The sequence below is a fragment of the Lissotriton helveticus genome, chromosome 9 (assembly GCF_964261635.1).
Source record: "Lissotriton helveticus chromosome 9, aLisHel1.1, whole genome shotgun sequence".
NCBI lineage: Eukaryota > Metazoa > Chordata > Amphibia > Caudata > Salamandridae > Lissotriton > Lissotriton helveticus.
In genome coordinates this window covers 1,153,402,906-1,153,426,267 of record NC_136070.1, presented here as the reverse complement: position 1 = coordinate 1,153,426,267, position 23,362 = coordinate 1,153,402,906, and the positions used below count along the sequence as shown (strand labels likewise).

Genomic DNA, 23,362 nt, shown 5'->3' with positions numbered 1-23,362 from the left:
CCGAACAAGGAGGGGTCCAGACAGATCAGGGATGGGTAACGAAGGGAAAAGCCACATGGTTTCTCCCCGACTCTATGGTTCAAGTCATTGTTAATACCGCACATAGTCCAGCACATCTAGGAGAAAAAGCCATGTTAGACAGTATCCAGAACATTTGGTTCAACAAGCATTTACGAGCTGCAGCCAAGCAGAAAGTCCGTACCTGTATGATATGTTGTCAGTTTAATCCAGGTAAAAGTGTGCCGGTGGAACAAGGTGGATTCCAGCCCCCTGACCACCCTTTTGAAGTCCTCCAGATGGATTATATTCAGATGGAGCGATGTCGAGGTTTCAAGTATGTCCTCGTAGTTGTATGCGCTTTGTCCAGGTGGACAGAAGCATATCCAGTCCCAGATTACACAGCCGCGACTACTGCCAACCAGTTGGTTCGTGAGTTCTTCCCCCGTTATGGACTCCCTAGAGTCGTATATTCTGATAACGGCCAGCCATTCTCATCTGAGTTGATGAAACACGTTTCCCTGTTGTTAGGGTACCAGTGGAAGTTTCATTGTGTACGCCATCCTGAAGCAGCCGGTCTCGTAGAGAGACATAACCAGACTTTGAAAATTCGAATTGCAAAGGTTTGTCAAGAGAAAGGTGTAGACTGGCTAGTAGCTCTGCCAGTTGCTTTGTTTTACATGCGCATGGTCGCACATTCCAGATCAGGTCTGTCCCCGTACGAGGTCGTATTCGGCCGCCCCCCTAACATGTGGGGTACACCTAGACCCCGAAGTATTACCGATGTTTCAAGTAATATGCTGACAGATTACCTAGCTTCCTTGATGTCTGCCCTCAACTCTTGTCGTTCACAGGTTGCCGCCGCATTTCCAGACAATACCGAGGTGGCACCGCATGAAATCGTTCCCGGATCCATGGTCCTAGTGCGAAATTTTGATCGTTCAAGTCCACTGGAGCCTCGCTGGAAGGAGCCCCGACAGGTCCTCCTCGCCACCCGTACAGCCGTGAAGTTGGAGGGACGAAAAGGCTGGGTGCATCTTTCACACATCAAAAAATTTTATGGACTGAAACCTGTCTCAAAGAACATTTCCGAGCATTTAAAGGACTGCCAAAGTACTATTCTTAAGGACTGTCCCGCAAAGAACAATGATACTGCACCCTCCCTGTTAAAGAAAACTCCGCAACAGGAGTATAAATTAAAACTAAGGTCTAGTAAAATAAGTCAGCCAGTTTGATTGTCTAAGTCCTCCCCTAGGTGAAACGGTTAGACCGGTTTCTGACATGTATAAAATAGACCCCCATAGTGAGAGAGTTAGTCAAAACTCAATCCGATGTATCGTTTTTCTATGTTTCATATTATTTCTCAGTGTTATGATTTCCTGCACCAGTTATGAGTTTTATCTGTATTTTCCAGTTCCTCATGAGAACAAGTCTTCTAATGTTACAGTAGAGCACACGTTTAGTGATCTGCCTCCTCATGAACTCTCTTATCGCCTCGCTATGCGTAACAATTCTTTTATCCGCATGTTACATTATTCACACCAGACCAGCAATGCCACTAATTGTTGGGTGTGTGGTCGACTCCCCCCTTTTCAGACACCGAAGGGAGTTCTGCCACTCTTTCCGTATCCCTTTTCACATAATGGTTCGTGTGGAGCATGGTCCACGTTAACGTCATCCTCAACAGATATGTCTTTTCTTAACAGTACATGTTTTCCAGACAAGCAAGGTCTCCCCCACAGAACAGGGTTAGATCTAGAAAATGAAGTTTACAATTTAGGTAATTATTCTTCGAATTTCATGGTCCTGAATGTTCAGTCTGATTCCACTCCAGACTTACCTGCTATTTCAGTACTACCAGTCAAAGGCGAATTATGTGTCCGAAATTATGGTTCCGTACATGTAGGACATAGTGATTGTACTACTATTGTCAAGTATAGTGACAGTGGGAAATCTATTTTCAAAGCTTCACGTCATTCTTATTTTATTTGTGGTCAAACCGCATATGTTCGTCTGCCCCTCGATTGGGAGGGAACCTGTTACATTGCCTTCCTACTGCCACCTGTTTTCTTAGCCCCATCTGATTATCATAGAAACACACATCTAGTACACATTAGACATAGAAGGGAGGTCGAGTCCCCGATTGTCGATTATACTGAAACTGCTCTAGAACAATATACAGACTTCAATAAAGGTTTCTTCTTCTTTATAGGACCTGTTCAGAATAGTAAGCTAATCCGTAGGTTAACCAGAACCCTTGGAGCTGTAGTAAATGAGACTGCCTCTGCCCTAGGTAATTTAACTGAAGAGCAATCTGCTATGAGATTTGTCGTGCTCCAGAATCGTCTCGTCCTTGACGTCATACTGGCCGATAGGGGCGGGGCTTGTAGAGTCATCGGATCTAGTTGCTGTATTTTCATTCCAAATAACGCGCCGTCTGTTTATTCAGCTATAACCAGACTCCATAAAATTGCCCATCTGTTACACCAAGATCCAGGCACCTGGACATGGTCCGGTTGGTTCTGGAATATAATTTCCGCTTGGGGATGGAAAGTCTTGTCCTTTCTAGGTATTGCAGTAGCGATCATATTCAGCTGCTGCCTCTGTATACAATGTGGCCCTGCGATTTGCGGCATTTGTGCTACCTCTTGTATTCCTAGTCCCAAGTCTCGTTCTAAATCCCGTTCCCAGAAAATTCGAGACGAGCAAATGATACTGTATGAAATGATAGATGGTATCATGAATATTGATGTTTCCTGATGGAAACGTAGTGACAAGGAGGGAATGTGGAAAAGTAAATTCTGCCATGTTCTGTGTCCCTACGCGTCCTCCATCATATGTTATGTGTGCATGATTAATATGCATATGTATTCCCCATGTTCGATTAAAGACGCAATTACAGTTGTGTCCATCTCTAGTATGCCAGTTTCCAGTTCTCGTGAATACTACGAATATCAGGCCTATGTAAAGCTACGTTGCCACGTTTCCCAGTGTGCACGTTATTTCATTGTAAAGTCCCCGTTCCTAGGCCTCAAAAAGGGCCCGGACATCAGATTCAGCTCCTGTCTCCTGAGCCCTCGCTGAGGAGCGATACAGCCCCCACCTGTGTTCCTGACCCTTCACTTACTTCCTGCCTTGCAGTGCTCGGCCCAGCCTGGCTTTGCCTCTGAGTCTGCCAAGAGTATGTTATGATTCCAGTTATCAGTTCAGTCCTCCTTCTCTGCATTCCTAAGCTACTGAATCGCATCAATAGTTTCCGTCATTGTCTAGCCTTTACGTCTCCATGTAAGAGAAATACTGTATTAATGGTCATTTAATATTCTTCATCACGCACTACATGTAGAATAATGCATGCTCCAGTCTTAGAGTCTGTTAGCCTTTACCCCGATAACTTTTGGATTCTATCAACATGTTCTCTAAACATCAGATACTAGATACTGCTTAGGTACATGTCGCCCTGACTCTCCAGACTTCAGTCTCTACTCCTAGCACAGAGTTCGTAGCCCCCAGCTTCTCCTAGTAACGCGTCATTGCCAGTTTGCGCGCACCACCAGGTTAGAGGTCCCGGCTCCTTAGGTAGCCCCCTCCATGTCTCCACCCCATTCATGACATATTCTGTTACGTTTACATCACATGTCTATGTATACGCCTCCTGTTACACCCACTTTTACCCTTATCTTTCGCGACTGCTATTGACCACACCCACTGCTCCGCCTATCCTATGTACTGTAATGCAACTGTTTTAGTATATATGTTCGTGTACTGTTATTAAAAGGTTAGCGCGCTCATCCCAGATCCAGCCCCGGCAGCTGCCGGGCCCTGCCATCCTATTCCCGTGCAGGTTGTCCTGTTCCTGTCCTTTATGCTGTATTAAACCTGCAAAACTCCTACTACCTCGAATCTTGACTCTTATTTATTGAGCTATCTGTTATTGCTATGCCTAGACAAAAATAGATCCGGTATTATTTATTTATATACCACACATTTACAAGCTGTTTAAATGTTTTGTGTTAGAAAACAAACTGACATCTTACAGCCCTTTGTTACACAATTATTGTGAGACTGCACTTGACAAAAACCTCAGAGATATGATGAGAACGATTAGTAAAAAGAGAGACAATTGCCCTTTGTCCTTGAACAGACAATAATGAAAGAAAAACAAGATTTAAAGTGATTCACGTACTTAACCCCTTCCCTGCTGCCGTCGGCCGTTGGCCATCGCGAGCACTACCTCGCTGGTGCTGCGAACGTCCAACGGCCGACGTGGCCCCGCCCATTTCCCGAAATCGCAGCTAAGGGGTTAATGAACAAAGCACCTGTTCCTTCCAGCTTAAATTTACTCGCCAGAATGGATGAGTAGGTGCCAAAAATAGCTCGACCTGATAAAAACTCACTCGCCATAGCGATTAGCTTTTCCAAGGCAATTCCAAGCTTTCATACCAGAACTCCAAGAGTACTTTTTGCCAGATTCACAAAGAGTTTAAAATCTGGAATATTGGAGGAGGAGCTACGCTTGGAACCAAGATGGCCGCATAGGCTCCCGGCTCCGCCGTCCTCCGCCGGCAGCTCGCACATCCTGATAACTATCCTGATTTCGCACCGGACTCCCATGTAGCTGAAGCGTTACTGAGTCTAAAGGTGCAACCCCGAGATTTCCATCTTCCCGAATGATGAAGATACGCCGTGTTACATTCTTGGCCTAACCCAGCACGAAAGCCGGGGCCTCGATTTCTAACCCAGCCGGTTTGGAAGTGAACAACATCGGCCGCGTGACTTGGGCTGCATCCGGTCTCCTGAAGTGGAGTATATCCTGATTGGTCTGGATGACGAGACGATGGTCGGTTGATTCCGAAGATATTGTGGCGTGCTTCACCGGTTGCTGTGGTCAGGGGTCCGTCGCCCGGAGACTTTGCTGGGCCCGGGGTCCCCGGATCCTCGCCGGGGCGGAGGTGTAGTACTGCGTAACTGAGAGCGCCCACTGCTGCCCCCTGCCCCGGAGTAGTTGACCTCCGAGGTCCAGGACCCATTTGTTTGTTCTTGCTAGCTGGGATGGAGCGGGTGGTGACTAAGTCGTCGCTGCGAACCGTAATGGCTGCCATTGGGGTGCTCCATTCGCAGGCCACCGCTATCTTCCATAAAATGATTGCAACAGTTTACTCCATCAGCCTGGGACCGGACTGCGACCTTCCGATGTGTTCTGGACCGGTGGTGTTGCCCGCGAAGCAGGATATGTCCGTGACTGAGGTCCCCGTGCAGAAGTCTGATTAGGTGTGTTTTGTCTGCTCCCAAATAACGACTAATGAGCCTGTGCCCGTTGTAAGCTCATTATGCTTAAAGACTATACCGCCCAAGATGGATAGAGTTGAACTTCAACGCCCTACAAAGCTTTTCAGAGACTATTGGAATGATTTATCGTCATTTTCCTTCCTGTCGACGCAACCACGTTCTTGTGCCTTATCTCGGATGGACAGGTCTCTTCGTTCGATTTGGGATATTCGTCTATTGCGGTCTTGGCTTCGTTCCTACCAAATTGACTTTAACTTTATTGAATGCTTCGATTCTTCTATTGAGTTGGTGGTTTCAGTTAAGAGGGGTCGCGCAAAAAGTCGGAGTGGCCAAGGTTGAATTTGACTGTCTGGGTTTCGCGAACTATTTTCAACGCCCTGCATTTTCTATTAAGATGGTGGTTTGAGTGAAAAAGACTCTCACGAAAAACCGTACTGGCCAGGGTTGAACTTGACTGCTTGGGTTCGATAAAATATCTTGATTCGATGCCGGGACTGTCACCTATAATGTTGTGGGAGTTGGGTGGTTTTTTGCTAAACTCCCCCGGTTGGTCTGTATATTTTGCTATATACTGTTTTGACTATGTTTCGGGGTGGTCGCGTCTGGCGGGGGGTAAGGGAGACCGGGGGTGTGTTTGATTTCTCCTCCTCCGCTTTATCTTCTTTCCTTCCTTTAGGGCAAGTTCTTGGGCGACAGGCACGCTGCTAGTGGGGTTAGGCCGTAGCCATTGCAGGGGTGCAGGGTGGGGGGGTTTATTATTTTGTCTTTGTATTGTTCTATGGTCCCTTTTTTTCTTTCTTTTTTCCTTTCACGAGAGGTGGGTTGTATATCCTTCACTGATTCCTTATTCATCTGGGTGTCTACACTGGATTTAATTATCCTGTAACTTGGAGGTCTGGGTCTTGCGGATGGGATTGGTATAGATCGTCTAATATACTGTTTATTCCCCTTTTTAAATATGCGTAATTAAGATGACGTCACATGTTCCTTTTAAGTTGTTTATTCGTATGGATACCTCCCCCGCCTGTCCCTGTTCTGTATTTTATAGTATGACACCTGATATCTGTAATGCCTCCTCTTGTTTCATTAATAAAAAAAATAAAAAAATAAAAAATAAAAAAAAATCTGGAATATTTGTCCTTATGTTGACGGAAAAGGTACTTGCCCACATGAAGGAGGGTGTACAAAATTGGGGTGTATATTGAGGGAATGAGGACAGACCTCAAGAAAGAACCACAACACTGGTCAGGGTAAACCCTTAGTCAATAACTTAACCTGGATTTCAACTCCATACAGCTATGGCACAGGTTTAACTAAGAGGCAATGTTAAACAAGAAATATATATAAAGAGTTAATTTTAATAAATAAAATGACAAAAATCCAATGCAGGAAAGCAGAGTTAGGAATTTTTTAAGTTTAATGTTCAAAATAATGCCAAACAGCATTACGAGCCAACGGCGGTCATCTGCATGTGCTTCACTGGTACCTAGGTCTCTGAAATGGAAGTCAAATGGATTTAGTGAGGCAAGGCAACAGGCTGTGGCCGAAGAGGGCTCCACATCATTGGACAGTCACTAGACAAGATCTTTGGGAAGCTGTTGACGTTAGGTGGGAAAGCTCTGTGCAGTGCAGGAGGAATTTGAATTTCAGGCCCCAAGATGGTCCTTCACTGGCCAGATACTTTTGGCACCTTCGCCCAGTGAAGATTTCTACCTCCGGACTTAACCACTTTTTTGGAGCTCAGATTTTTCCAGCGAGACAAGGGTGTAGGCTTTAGCCAAAGAGGGCTCTCCAAGGCAGGACACGTAGTCAGGAGGTCCCGCTGACAAGGTTTTGCTGTTGTGGAAAGGATCATAACGGACGTTTCTGCAATCTTTGGCCAAGAGTCAACACACTATCATCGGATTGGTTGGGCAGGTTGTTCCCTATCCTCTGAAGGACTCTGAAGCCAAAACGTTTTTAGGTCCTAATTTCCAGGAAGGGTTAGACACTAGCCAATGATCTAGGACCTTGGAGACGACCGTTGGCGGTCAAGACTCACGCCATCAGGTCATACTTGGGGTTCAGGGCAAGTCCCGTTGGAACTGGTCAGCTAGGCAGTTGCAATTTGTTGTGTCCCTGCAGCTTAAACAGAAGTCAGCCGTATGACCCTTGGAATCCACTTCTTTGTCCTGGTACAAGAAGGAGAGCAGACCAGTGTTCTGGACTTGTCTCAGGTCACAGACAGCAGGTCCAGTCCTCTTCTATTTTTCCACAGGTCCAGACGGGGTTCTGAGACAGGCACAGTGCATACTAAATTAATACCAGGCACTAGCCTATGCGTTGGGGAAAAATCTTGGCCACTCATTAACCAATGGGGTAAACGTTCCCATAAGTGACTCTACACACTTTATAGCATTTCCTATCAGCCCCTACTGCAAACAATCCCACAGTACTCGCTATACCTACAACGAAGATGGTATAAATATTTTCCCCGGTACAGAGGTCCTGTGCCGGCACCAGAAGTGTGGCATGGGAAATAAGCAACCCTCTTAAACCAGTTCTGGGGGCAGCTCCTATCTCACTGGGGTTTGTGCCTAGCAGAACAAAGAAGGGCCCTGCCCAGGAGTCAGCTAACATCTGCTTGTGACAGGGTAAGCCTCTTTGAAGTTAATCAAGTTCCTGGGCGCAGATCAGATGGTTATCCGGCCAAAGAAACCAAAAACACCTTCTAACACCCAAGCATTTGTCCTGCTCTGGTAACAGTTTTCATACCTTATCAAGAGGACTATTCATCTGCCACGTCACAGCTGAAATTCATGCAAAAAAGCCTCTCGAGGCTTTAGGCAGGGAAGAAGTAACTTTTCCAAAAGTACCCTTCACTAAAATATTAAATTACAAATATGACTTAACTAGTCAATTAGGATTGCAATAAATTGTTTAAAAAGTCCAAAAATGAACTTCGTAGCGGTTTCATCGCTAGAGATAACATTATTAAATGTAATAGTGTATCCCAATGCTTTTGTATCGAACAGCCAACCCTGCTTTAGCAAAAAATAGCTTTTGGGGCCTTTTCACTGTAAAGACATGTTTACCAATAAACGTTGTATATGTCCTACTGGTAAATGTCCTACGACTGCACCGCTAGCTGCAGTCGTCAAACAGTGGGGTCTGACGATGACCTCATATGCTGACGACACACAGCTGGCGGTGACACTTAGTGGAGACCCCGAGGTGGAGGCTCCCAGATTCCGAGAGGGTCTGGTGGCAGTAGCAAGCTGGCTCCGGACTAACTGCCTTCAGTTGAATGCCACCAAAACTGAGGTGTTGGTATTAGGGAAGCATGCGGAGCTATGGGGAAATCAGTGGTGGCCACCAGAGCTGGGTGTCATTCCGATTCCTGCCTCTGGCGTCAGAAATCTAGGCATTTGGCTGGATCCTGCACTCACCTTCATGGATCACACCAAGAAGGTGGCGGCCACATGCTATGGCATCTTGCGGGGTAAAAGGCCGGTTTTAAAGTACTTTGACCCCCCCACTAGACAGCTTGTGGTCCAGGCATCAATACTATCCCGGCTGGACTACGGCAGTTCGCTGATGCTAGGGATGAATCAAGCAGAGGCCTCTAGACTACAAAGGGTTCAAAATGCCGCGGCACGTGCCATTGTGGGCCTCCCCAGACACTGTTCAGTGGCTGGCACGATCGTGGCCCTACACTGGCTCCCGGTCAGACAGCGAATCAAGTTCAAAGCGCTGTGTCTGGCTTTTAAAATTTTGAAGTTTTCTTCGCCGCCGGCACTTGCCAACTTACTTACTCCCTATTTTCCTTCAAGGTCCTTGAGATCTGAGTCGCTCCACCTGGCAGTATGCCCCCGTTTCAAATTGTGCAGAATGGGTGGCCGCTCCTTCCGGGTGCTTGCGGCAGGGTTATGGAACTCGCTTCCGGTCCATATTCGAGCTCTTGACGACCTGCTTGCCTTCAGGCAGGCGATTAAAACCTTCTTGTTTCCCGTCTCTGAATAGTTGCCTCTTTCTTTTATTGTGTGTTATGTTGTAGTGTCTGTCCAAGCGCCAGGACGCCCTTTGCTGGGGCAGCTGTGCGCGATAAAAATACAATTAACATAACATAAATACAATGTACCCTGCCTTATGGGTAGTAGGCCTATTTAGAGGTCACTTGTTAATATTTAAAAAGAAAGTTTCAGCCTGTCAAAAGGGGTTATTTTGACAGGTTGAATTCACAGTTTTAAACTGCACAGTTAGCCTACAGAGGGTAGGCTTGCAGTCCTATGTGCAGTGTTACTGCATTGAGTGCCACAATGGTTGCTGCACTGCAGCTCGAGCACTTACCCCCTAGATAGCATGGGTAAAGTAAAGAGTTATACAGCCAGCCACATCAGACAAGGCAAAACATGGGGATGCACTACACAAACAACAGTCATTTTCAACAAGGGTGGTGTGCCCAGGAAAATATATTCAGCCCTGAGAAAGGGATTAAAAGAAATCAGGTTCACATATGTCTGCCACGTTCACTAGAATGGATTATCTGCCAGAAAGTATTTTGGGAATTCGATGATTTGCACAATCTTCCAAAGTTTAGACTATTTGGTCGGCAAAATGTGCAAATCCGGGCAGTTTACATACTGATGCCTGGAATTTGTATGTTTACACAGCATTTTAACTGTTGCTGGTTTAGACACACTCCAAGCAGGCAGGTCATTTGTAGAAAGATGCATTTTAGGAAGCTTTCCTTGCATCTAGCCATCTAGGGCACCAATATCCAAATAAATGTGACAAGGGGTTATAACAAAAACATTCCATCCATAAGATACAGTAATACACAAGTACGTTAAAACACCACTCTCCGCTTTCATTATTTATTTTTAGAAATTAACTTTTTTATTCCTCCTCTTAATCCAACACCATGTGTGACAGCGGACTTAACCACTCTCAAACGCCCTATGAAAACTGACAATCACCCAGAACTCTCTGTGGGTTAGTCATACTCACATACACCATTCTCCTACGCCTTTCTTTTCGTGAGTTTTTCTGTTGTGTATCATGAACTGGCTCCTGCACACTAGCCACATGATCAACACACACATTTCCAGCTTTACCAAATCCAAGCGAGTGACCAGGCATGTGACCTTTAGGGCCGGGCTCCCAACACACATCTGGACAAATGGATTTTACCCCATGACCACACAAGGATTATCAGGATATGAACACATATTTCTTCAAAAAGCATGATTCACATACAGCCCATTCACAAGTCAATGTCAACTCGATGCAATCCTTCAACAATGTGTAACCTATTCTACTAGCTCTCGGAACTGATATTAGATAGTTCACACAGTGGTTTATGGCTTCAGAAACTGCAGCATTTCATGTGGACACGACACCAAGCTATACTTTGTTGCTGGTACAAACCTGAGCTTTAACTACCGTGATCGATAATCAACCACCACAATGATAAACCTCCCAACCTCGTTGTAAACTTAAAGATGTCACTCCAGACAATTTGGTGAAAAAAGTGAAGCCTTAAATTGTGTGTGAAAGTGTTCTGGTACTTTCTAGATTGTACTTGTTCAGGATGGCCTTACATGTAAGGAGTGAGCATGAACAGATGAGGCATGAATCTCTTCTGTAGGAATTGTGAACTCCAGTACATCCAACAAGGTGTACAGAGCTACCAAAGCTGCTGGTTACCGACTGGATAGGTCTTGCATTTGCATGTTGAATCTTCTGCATATATGAAGGCGCTACAGACACTTTTGTAAACTAAACACTTAGTAAGAGGATTTCCCCCTCTATTTCCTAATATCATTTTCAGAAAGATCACTTTTTTTGGCCCCATAGAGCATCTCAAAGTAGAAGATATGAGCGGGAGACAAAGAGATCAGTCATCTGAAAGCCGGAGACAAAACCACTTCCTTCCTAGGCTGTAAAGCACAGTAATGACCGTAAAAGAAACTGGCAAGATTAGAGAAAGAAACAGGACCACCTTAAGGCTCAGGGCACCCTGTGCAGTTATACATAAAGGAGAGAGGGTTGAGCATTATGGGGGTTGTACATCCAATACTTAATGAGGTTCATGGGTTCAGTTCAGTTCAAAAACTTTATTCGGTATGTATAAAAGAACCATAAAAGTGTGCATACATCGAAACTGATTGCTTTATGTTTAAAAAACAAAACAGATAACATCTGATGTGCAACACGGAGCCAAAATTGATCACAACTAAAAACGTGCAGACATTAAAACCGATTGCATTACACATAGAAAATATCAAGTAATAAAAACCAAAGAAGATTACGCTTGGTCTGTAACATGGGGCCAAAGTTAATCACATTTAAAACGCGTAGAAGATTATATTTAAAAAGACAGCTCAATTTCTTAAAAATTGATAGGAGGTCGTCGCTATATCGATACAAGGTTCATGGGTTCCTTTGAGATACTTCTCCACAGCAGAAGAACTGGTGCGTCTTCCTTAAAGGGCCAGTACGTAGACTGATGGAAACAACAAGGGAAAGATCCATTGGCCTAGGTTTCATTACACTGATGGTGGAGGAGCATGCCTCAATTTTTCAGGATGCTATTTTTGGAGTCTTTCAGATGTTACAAGTTCCTTGCTTTCCATAAAAAGCAATAATGGGAGGTAGTCTAATTCAGCTGCATTGGGGAAATTGGGGCAAAAATCACTTGTCATACTTAAGAGTACCTTATTGCAGTATTTTTGATTTTGATTCATTGTGTTGAGTTCAAGTTATTACCGTGATAGGATTAATCACATATAAACACAATCTAGTATTGGCTTTTAGTTTGACTTACTCCAATGTTTTGGGCTCTCATGAAGAAAATAAGGACCCTGACCTCAGTATAAACCGATTTAAGACAAGTTTGATAAAACTGGAATGATTATAGACTAGTTATTAACTAAATCTACATGTCACCAGACTGCCAGCATTTACAGAAGGGTAATGGTTGCAAATAAGACCGATGAAAACATAATAGTATAGGAGCAAATAGAGAGAAACCGGAGGAAAAATGCCATCAAGTGTCAGTGACACTCATGATAGACAGTTCTAGTGATGCTTTATTCAAGGAATTCCTAAAGATACTGGAATTACTTCCAGAAAGTTTCAACTGACAATCTACAATCCTAGAAGAACTAAAGTTACTCTAGGTTACCAAAATATCCCCATGACAACCAGCAGAAAATTGATAAATGCATTTCATGAAAATGTCATACTAACTATTACAGATCACCTTAAAGATACTGGAGAATTTCCTAGAAAATGTAATTCTCACCCATGAAGGCCCGAATAAAGCTGGAAGCATTCCTTGGCATCTGTACTCGATGTCAATGATTAGTGCTAGTGCCATTAGAGACATTGCATACCTCACAAATGACAGAACACAAATAGATGTCAACATACATGTAGTTTACCTGATCTGGAGACACTGGGATGCGCCTGGTGCCATTTGACATCTTTTTGGACCAGATTGCCTGGTCTACCATTTTCAACCCATTCTGCCTTTGTTCATTACTCTCTGGCTTCTGCAAATAAATTGTGCACAATAATCAAAAAATGTTGGGCAAATTACAAATGATGTACACAAATATTCAAGTGATATACATCTAATTAAGCAATAATTGTTCAAATATCTTCCCTTCGAAAGCCACTGAGAATGTAATTGCACAATATTAAATTAATAGGAGGGTTGAGGGAGACTGTGTAAGGCACTTTATAACGTGTAACAAGCTGAGGTAAGTGGTTTACGTGAATTTTAGTAAGGGAATAAAAGCAACAGAAAACGAACAAGTCCCCATGTGATCTAAGCGCACAAGGGGCAATGGAAGAGAGAGACATGAAAGACAGGCAGTGTATGTTTCGGACAAGCACAAAAATAAACCTGATTCAGTTGATGGAAATTGACTAATATGTGTTACAATCTGAAGGATGAAAAGCTGAAACTTTATAGAAATGTGTGTTACTGAAAACAACTATACAATGGAAAATATACTCACAGTCCTCATATGTACAAATACGTAATGTTCAATACAAACCAACACACTGTCCCTTTTAGGAAAAGTGATGGTATTGAGACAGTCAAAGTTGTTAGGGGTCTATTAACAACCAACAGTGGCTCACCAATGTCCCACACAGTATGCCTTTGTTACGAAAGAAAGTAAATAAATAAATATTGCCATTCCCATCTCTGGTACTCTAACCATTTTTTTTACGTATTATTAAAGTACATTGAACAGATCCCTTTCTTTTTAGATTAATACTAGCACATATTTCATGCTTTCCAACGAACTGGTTCTAAATTCACATACATTTAGTCCATCTCTTAGGAGCCATTTGTCCCTGTACGTAGGCTGCCCCTGCTGCTTGTGTCTTCTTGCAATGACATGAGGAATATTTACAGGAAGCGTGTCCGTGGCCCTTCCAATTCTCAGAGTAGTAGACCCAGGGTGGATTACAATGATGAAGTTACTCTGTATTTGCTGTAAACATAAATAAAAAGTACATTCATTAATAATATCGGAGACAATGGTAAACCTGAACAAAAGCTACAGTAGTGAAAATGGGCAAAAGACAACACTTGCACTGCATGGAGCTAGTTAATAAGAGCTTTAACAGTATAACTGACTTGCTTTCTACTTTATTATTACAGAATGCGAAAAAGAATCACAACTCTCGCTTTACAGTGGACTGCCACAACGTTTGGCTCTTGGATCAATAGGACTCACTTTACTTTTTAAGAACTAAAGCACCCCTACTGAGCATCAGTTCTGCATACTTCAACCGGCACCTGTGCTCAGCAATTAAACCATAGAAGGAATATGAAGAAAAACTGTAGACCTGCACACCACAAATAGAACTAAGGAAAAGGAGTAACCAAGCATAGTATTTGATTCATCCACACTTAGGGCCATATGTATCAAGCGAATTAGCATTCGCAAAGGCCGAAATTCGCAGAATTTCGGCCTTTGCGAATGCTAATTTGCTAAATGGTATGTATGAAACTTTTTTGATGCAAAATAAGGAATCGCAAAATTTGCTATTCCTTATTTTGCAATTGCACGTAAGGAATCGCAAATTTTGCGATTCCTTAAATGCAATGTATCAAAGAGAAAATAATGCAAAAATGCCCATAAGGATTAGCAAATTACCACCAACTTCTAGTTGGTGGTAAATTGCGAATTCTTTTAAAAAAGCAATTTTTTAAAAATCCAAAGGTGCCATATGGCGCTCATACATGCCCTTATGGCATGTATGTGCGCCATATGCCCCCACATGTCATTTTCAGGGGTGCAGCAGGGTGTTCTTGAGACACCCCTGCACCCTTGAAAATATTCCTAATTTGCGATTAGCAAATTGCTAATCCCAAATTTCCCCTTCATTCCTATGGGCCTCCTGGCCCCTAGAAATGAATGGGAAATTTGCGATTAGCAATTTGCTAATCGCAAATTAGGAATGTTATAGAATCGCTAAAAAGCAGCGATTTTTTACATACATACCGTTTTGCGAATTCTAAATAGCGATTCCATAAAAATCGCTATTTAGAATTCGCAAAACGGAACTATGATACATATGGCCCTTAATGTAGTCCATACTTCTGAGAAACTGACTATTTCATCAAACAGTATTCCATTACCGAATCACTGTATTTCACAGAATTATTGTGTTGAATTTATTTGTTATCAGAAACATACAATTTAGGTATGTACTCCCTCTGCCTTAACTACTGCTAGGCTAGAAACCGATGCTTTGAACATCACCCGGTCAGCCCCCAAAACTGTTAACACTCCTACGATATTGTAGGGAAACCTGGATAGGTTTGTCATATTTGGATCAGAAGAACCCTGGGGGAAAAAGTTTCAACTTACTTTGTTGACAGCTGGGTCCATGTAGGTTCAGGGACATTTACAAGAAGAATAAAGTAGTCGCATTACCGAATCTCAAATGCTTCCAGGACTCAGCTTTACAACAGGTGTATAACACGTTCATTTCCACATTGATCAAAGATATGTTACAGTAAAATTACAATAGTGTCTAGGCTTGACTGAAGGAGGCCATCCCTGTTCTAGATGACAAATATTAAGTCAAATAAACCAATGGGAGAGTGACTTCATTAGAAAACATGGAAGAATGTAGCAATAGTTTTAATTTAGTCTCCAGATGAAAATATAAAACATGCAATTGAATTTCAGGACGCTGTCTGAAATGTTATAGAATGTTGGAAGACGTCTCTACCAGTAATGAAAGTCATCATGGGTAGAGATATCTTAAAAGTACTAATGAAAGTGGCATTTATAGATTCTCCATGAAGCTTACTGATCAGCTCAGCACATTACTACATGGCTTGCAATGCTGGTCTCCCCCACACTGACACAGTCTCACTTTTGGATCAGAGATTTGATTCCTACATCAAGTCAAATTAGCAGTAACTTAACTTCTCAGACTTTCAGCCTAGGTAGTATAGGTACGCTTTCCAGTAAGATAATTGAGGAAAATGTATCGCCATTCAATGATTGTAGTAGGACAAGTGCTAGGCATTCCAAAAAAGTGCCCAACCAATCACAACTTCAAATAATAATTAGATTGGTGAGTACAATGGCCTCGTCACCTGCCCAATGTTTGTAAATGAATTAGCTAGGGAACAGCCAATCACACGTCAAACTCCTGCCGAAAAAAAGCCTGGGTAGAGCACAGAAGCAAATGTCAGAATGACTTCTGAAATGCTGGCAAGGCAGAAGAGTCAGCCACATACTAGGTCTGGCTAGATGTGTCAGCAGAATAGGATAGAAGAGTACAAATCTACAAGCATCTCTCAAAATAAAGTTGAACTGGTGGAGATCAAGATTAGAAGGGTGAGGAAGATAAACAGAACAAGATCAACTCTGAAAGGCAAACTAGGCAGGGTCAACATCAGTCATATGTTATGTTAATTTATGTTTTTTGTATAGAGCACTAATCACCTGAGAGAGTATTTAGGGGCTTGAGCATGGTGTGTAGGTGTGTGGTCCCAAGAAGCTTATACGAAGAGCAAGGTCTTCAGCTTTTTGCAGAACTTAGTAAGTGAGGAGGAGGCTCTGATGTGTTGAGGGAGGTCGTGCCATGTCTTGGGTGTGATGTAGGAAAATGAGCAACCTCCAGTTTTGCTTTTGTGGAAGCAGGCATATGTGCGAGTGAGAGTGAGGCAGAGCGTAGGTGTCTGGTGGGTTGGTGAATGTATATGGCTGTTCAGGTATTGTGGTCCTGTGTTGTTTAGGGCTTTGTATGTGTGTGCAAGAAATTTGAATTGGCTGTGCTTGAGCATGGGGAGCCAGTAAAGCTTCCTGACCTGCAGTGTGATGTAGGTGTAGCTTGGGAGGTCGAGTATGAGGAGTCTTGTTGTCACGTCCTGGATGGTATTGCGTCTGTGTAGGAGTTGTTTGGAGATTCCGACGTAGAGTGTTGTCACAGTCCACCCTGTTTGCAAGGAGTGCTTATGTGACAGTTTGTCTGGTGTTCTGAGGCATCCATTTAAAGATCTTCTGCAGCATGCAAATGTCTGTCTCACCTCTGAAAGTCTGGAGGTGAAATAGTGGAATTTGTAGTAGATAAGAACTTGCGGATGCCTGAACGCATTTATGACCAGGAGCCATTGTGTGTGTGAATCCATGTGTCTACAATACAGAAAATACAATTCTGTAATCTTCAGTATCAGGTTAGAGTGCGTGCATGTCTGTAACTCAATCCCATGGATGTACTTTCAGCATATATACATAATTATATTAAGTGATTATTGCATTTTACTGTAAAAATCCATCATGACTGTTAAAACTGGTACCATTGGCGTGAGTCTCCCTTCCATTTTTCGCTGTTGTCTCCTCTGTTTTTTTATATGTTTTTGCTGGTTAGATGCTTTGGGCACTGTGCCACTGCTATTGATTTACTTGCCAGACCCTAGTACAGTGCACCATGTGTGCCCAGGGCCTGTAGATCTAATGCTGCTAATGGGCTTGCAGCACTGTTTGTGCCACCCACAGAAGCAGCTTGTAAAATGTGTCTCAGGCCTGCCATCTCAGAGCCTGTGTGCAGTCTAGTACTGCCATGTCGACTTGGTAAGTGCACCCACTTTCCAGTCTCAAAAACCTTCCCTTTTCTACATGTTAGCACCCCCAAGGTAGGCCCTAGTGCAGGGTGCATTGTATGTGAAAGGTAGGACATGCCCTGATGTGTGTAGCATGTCCTGATAGTGAATTACAGCCAATTTCGTTTGTCATTATTGCAAGGCTATCTGTCCCCATAGGCCAGAATGGGTAGTTTGATTATAACATTGTATAATCCTAACTGACCCAGGGAACATGGCAGAAAAACGAATTTAGTATGCCAGAACCCAGAATGATAAAATACATATTTTAGTAAAATTGGTTTTAACATTCTGTGTTTGAAAATACCACTTTTAGAAAATATATATGTTCTTGCCTAAGCCATCCAGCCTGCCTCTGCTAGGTTGTGTATTGGATGTCTGGTTTGTGAGTGACAGGGGCTGAGGGGGTTCCGGGAGGCAGGGTGAGTCAGCACTAGGCTGAATAGACCTATCTGCATTGGGAGTGGTGGGAGGAGTAGCACCTGGGCCTGAATAGGGCTGTGTCTGCCTTCCACAATGCTGGTTCCACCTCTTGTGGTGTGTCTGATGACCCTGGCCCACACTGACAAAGGAAGAAGTTGTGCATTGGCAGAATGCACCTAGAACTGGTGTGGACTAGGTACAGACAACCTCTGCCTACAGAGACAAAGGATTTGTGTGTATAAAAAGGGGGACCGAGACTTTAGATCACTTCTGGACATCAAGACGGACCTTTTGCCAAGGATAAGAACCAGAGAATCTGCAAGAGTTTTTGACTTCCCCTCTGTCAGTGTGTTGCTTTTTGGGGTTGGCCTGCAGTGGTTTCTTTATTGCCAAGGAAAGGAGAAAGACTTTTATTTGCAACTTTCATCATCTTGAAGAATAATCTCCATGGGCTTGAACTGTGCTTGCCTCCTGCTCAAGTCTCAGGGATACAAGACTTCACCACCAGCTCCTCCCTGAACTTGCTTGCTGGGAATTCTGTCTGCAGAAGCCTGCGTGTTTTTGGGATCTGGAAACGCGACTCAACAAGGGTCGCCGTCACATCACCGGAGAAGCGTGTCTTCGTCGCAGCTGTGTGCCGTCACATCCCCGGAGAAGAGTGTCACTATGTCGCCGTCGCATCACCAGAGAAGCGTGTCGCAGGGCCTGTCACAGCTTCAAAGTAACAGAGTCGCCGTAGAGCGTGCACGCATCGTCTTCAAGTAGTCGTATGGCATCAAGTGCGCCATCTTTTCACATTGCACCGGATCTTCTCATCGCATAAAGGCGCCATCTTGCCGCATTGCAACAGGGCCGCACCACGAGATCGTCGCATCACCCCCTCTCCGGTAAGGAACAGACGCATCGCCTACTTTGCTCAAGCACTGAGGGACAGACGCATCGCCTCCCCCGAAGCAAGGAACCGACGCATCATTCTCCCTGCGAATCATTTGTTTGTCTTGAGTGGCGCATCCTAAGGTACTTTGTGAGAAAAGTGAGTTATTTCTACCATCCTAAAGCCATTTTCTTAATACTATATTGTGGATTTTTGTCGTTTGGGTCTTGCGTTAAGTCTATATAAAGAATACTTATTTTTATAAAACCTGTGTTGTGTCAATCTGTAGTGTTTTCACTGTATTACTGTATGTGTTCACAAATACTTTACACACTCCCTCTGAAATAAGCCTTCCTGCTCGTGCCAAGCTACCACAGGGTTGAGCAGGGGTTATTTAGGAGTGGAGCCCCCTTACTCTGACTAGAAGCAAGGGTCCCAATTTGGACAAAGGTGCAAGCCATTGCCAACTACAGACCCCAGTTCAAACAATGGCATTGTAAGACTCATCCCAGGGCCTTTGTGTCCAATGTTTCATGAGGATGTGCCATCACTTATCTAATTTGGTATATACTATATTCATTACAGAATAGTCTTATTATTGGCCATAAGGAACTCTTCGAGACCTTATGTCAAAAGAAGCTAGATCACCCCACTCTTAAATTTCCTGAGATTTCCAGTTACCCTTGCAGGTGAGCACTGTACCTGGCTGATTTTGAGTAATCAGTTGACAACTGCACTACATAGTGCCTCATTATATAGTGGCTACCAGTAATTAACAGTGTGAGGATCTCTATTTAGACTCAATGTGTCTATAGTTTATAAATAACCTAGATGATATCTACTTAAGGTTACGGTTTTTCCATGAATTTATTACCAGATGGCTACCCATGCTAGCCAGTCTCATTTAAACTTTGCATGAAGTTTTTGCATCTCATTAGAAGACCACTTAGTCTCCAGTTAAAAATCTTAGATTGCATATTTAAGAAAATTACACTCTGAAGGAGCACAGCAATAGTAATCATGTTAAGTAATGTTAGTAACTACATAAATCCATTGTAGCTATTGCTTCCAGTGACAGAATCTTAAAATAACCTATGGCTATCTGTTATGATGTTTTAGATGCAAGTCTTATTTGAAAATGTGTATGAGAAATTTCTTTGAAAAATAATCAAGTTATTTTTAGAAGAGTGATTAAAATGAAATTAGTAAATTGTATTCACTAAAAATGAATGATGCAACTAACTGTATTATTAAAATCTTTGTGTATGTGAAATAATAGAATTACAAAAAAATGATAATGGAAAAGATTCATGTGATTTAACCGAAAGAAGTTATGTAGAAAAATATAACATAATTAAGAAGTCAGACAAAGTATTGATATTAGTGTTTGTCATTAACTCTTACACGAGTATATCTGTGCTTAGCTCCAATTTGTCTTATTAATGATTGAGGAACCTTCATCAATAATATATAAGGCACAGCGCAAACGAGAAACGTAAAGGATTATGTTTTGGTTTTACTATCTCTTCAAACGCAAAAAAATATTTGCTATACAAATTAATCATTTAACAATATTTACTGGATAAATAAATGTTTAGCATCTGAGTGTATTGTTGAATTTGAAGGGATATGAATGTACATAAGGGATCATTAACAGTTTAGTATATGTATACCCTTGTGCTTAAATTGGACAGATTAAATATTTGTGAATATTAAGAGACTGATCTTAATAAATTTGTGTATTTCTCTTACTGCCTTGTAGAAACAACAGTCTAACTGCGCCAGCTCTTAGCAGTGGTATCAGTGGAAGGTGGACGGTAAAAGAAGCCCAGTGGTAGGGCATATAATTTGGGTTGATGATGTGATAAATAGGTCAGACATGACAACAGGGAGCAAACAAGGGTAGGATCTTTAAAGTTCAGCAGCACACAGCCCCCAGCCCCCAGCCCCCCCCCCCACCCCCACCCTCTCAAGCTTTTTTGTGTGGCCCCTACGCATCTTACCTGCGAGCAAAGATAATTTTATTCGCTAAATCAAAACACCACCCTGCCCTCTTTGTTTACACCGGTGCACTGCTTTGTTCATAAGGCTTTGGCTATCATCTTGGGAGTCGCACTCTAGAGGAGGAACACCCCTCCAGGATTATAACTTACAGCATGCATTCAAGGGACAGGTTTCGGTGAACCAGTTGACTCCTTGATAATACGGATGGCGATGGCACCTGGTGGATCTAGATATGAATCTGTGGGACCATGGGAAGGAGTGGACAGCTGGGTTCATATGGGTCTTATCTATTCCCAATTGAAAATGACACTTATACAATGCAATAAGGTAATCGCAATGTTATCCTATGGGAGATAGGCCTTGCAATAGTGAAAAACGACTGTGGGAGTTCTTTACTACAAAGACATGGAAAACTTAAAAGTCCATTCCATGCCTTTTAAAAACATTGCGACCAGCCCTCTGGGTCACACACAGCCTACCTTAGGGGTGACTTGTGGGTATAAAAAAGGTAATCTTTGGGCCTGGCAAAAGGGCTGTTTTGACAGGCCGACATGGCAGTGTAAACTTCACACACAGGCTCTGTAATGGCATTTCTGAGACCTGCTTAAAGGGCCACTTAAGTGGGTGGCACACCCAGTGCTGCATTTAATTTACATGCCCTGGGTAAAGGGTTACGATTTTACTAGGTACATATAAGTAAATTAAATATGCCAATTGGGGATGAACTAATATTACCATGTTTAGGGGAGAGAGCACAAGCACTTTAGCATTGGCCAGCAATCGTAAAGTGCACAGAGTCCGAATATCAGCAAAACCGAGATCAGACAACTGGAGGAAGGCAGGCAATAAGTTGGGGGAAAGACCACCCTAAGGCTGCCTGGTCTAACATACATATAATAAAGAAGCTGGCTATCGATAAGGGGCTCAGGTGGGAGTGCATGGGCAAGGCTGGACAGCACACTGCCAGCTAATATTTAGACAGGAGGCACTTGTAAAAAGAAAAAAGCTCAGATTATAAACGAGACAACACTTTGTGTGGGAATGATTGGTTTAGGGTGTCTGCTGAGTATTTTTCGACTGAACTCTGCAACTGCAGATAACTATTTAAGCTTAGTCCTAATCAATGTCGTCAAGGGCATTACTTCGGAGGTTCTCCCACCTCTAGATGGGGCAAATAGACCTGAAATAATGCTGCTTGCTGACCCCACCCGCTATGAAGGGCCAGCTTATAACGCATTCTTCTCGTCATTAACAAGCCTCATTGAATGTAATAAGTCTGGGGTAATGGTTACAATTAATGTGACGAGCATGATTATTGTTGTTGTATAACGTCCTTCGGGACTCATGAAGGCATCCTTGTGTTTCTGGAAATAGAATCCAGGGTGAGGTCTGCCATCTTCTTTCTACAAGGTATTATGAACTAACGAATACTATGAGTGCACAGTATAAAGAAGCAAGTCCTCTGGTTAATAGGAATTCACCTAACATTTATTGGTGCCAGGGAGAGATTATCTCGCATGTCTCCATATGCTTAGGGTTAGATCCTGTTCTCATTTGTTTAGTCAGAATCTGCTTCAACATTTAAACAATTCAATGATTTAAAATGAATTATAGGAGTGTGGGAACTTACTCTTTAGAGCACCTCTTTGCTCCTGAAAAGTGCTGGCGCTTTCCCATTAAATGTATAGAAGCAGTGCTGAGGAGTGTAGGTATTCCCCATTCCTAATTAAAGAACTGCAAGTACTCGGTACCTAACAGTACCTGCTCGTTTAAGCACTGGTTACAGCGATTCTTGTTTACAGAAACATTGGGATTCTAAACCTCAAGCTTATGAGAAGACGACACTGCACCATGCCGTGTGATTTTGAAAAGAAGCCATACATGTAACAGCACACATTTGCACAAGAGAATGCTACTGTAAACTAGAATCTCGCTCTCTCTGGTGGGTGTTGCGCTTTAGGTTTCCAAGGCTGTGCTCACCTCTTGCATAGACTCCTGCACAACGGCCGGCACGATTGGGCGCTTCACTCCAACGCGCTGCTCTTTCTCTCGCTCCTTCTCCTTCCCGTTCTCCGGGTCTCCCTTCTCCGCCTGGGTCATGATTACAGCCGCTCCTTCCCATCACAGGATACCGGCAGTCGCAGAGCAGCACATGCGTCACGTGGACATTCACGTACCCATGGTAATCTCCGCCCAAGTTCTGTACGCTACAGGCTGTGGGTTCAGGTGGCTTTCTGATTGGGTGACTCTCTGATAGCGTTGCTGTTCAGCCCTTTGGTAGTCCAATAGGTTGCTCGAGGAGGCGGGCAAAATCGAGAATAACGATAAAGAGAGAAGCGAGTGACAGAGCGACGTTGCTCCTTGTCCCGGAAATAGAACGCTGAGATAAACAGTCTGCTTTTCCGTGTGCTTGTGCTGTTTCTAGCTTCCCTGACCCGGAAGTAGGCAGCAGCTGTTCGTTGTTTGGTGCTGGGACACCCAAAAAATCAAGCATTTGCAATGCAAGAGGTCTCGCATTTGCGAGAATTTAGCTGTCTGCAGAGGCGCAACTAGAGCCAAATTTCGGGGGGGGGGGGATGGGGGGCTGAGAAAAAATTTCGGGGGGGGGGGGGCTGAAGCTTTAATCAGTAGGCAGAGTGGAGCTGCAGGGG

General features: G+C 43.3%; 1 protein-coding gene across 1 annotated transcript in view; it reads right to left on the bottom strand.

The window, feature by feature from the left end:
* Positions 1-22,914, bottom strand: part of ACTR8 (actin related protein 8) — a 151,704-nt gene extending 128,790 nt beyond the window's left edge. Inside the window, exons 1-3 of the mRNA XM_078661588.1 lie at positions 22,692-22,914; positions 13,605-13,775; positions 12,711-12,821 (exon numbers count right to left, since the gene is read on the bottom strand). Of these exons, the coding sequence (XP_078517714.1) occupies positions 12,711-12,821; positions 13,605-13,775; positions 22,692-22,811 (402 nt within the window). The 5' untranslated portion in view covers positions 22,812-22,914. The remainder of the gene's footprint in view (positions 1-12,710; positions 12,822-13,604; positions 13,776-22,691) is intronic.
* Positions 22,915-23,362: the final 448 nt, after the last annotated feature.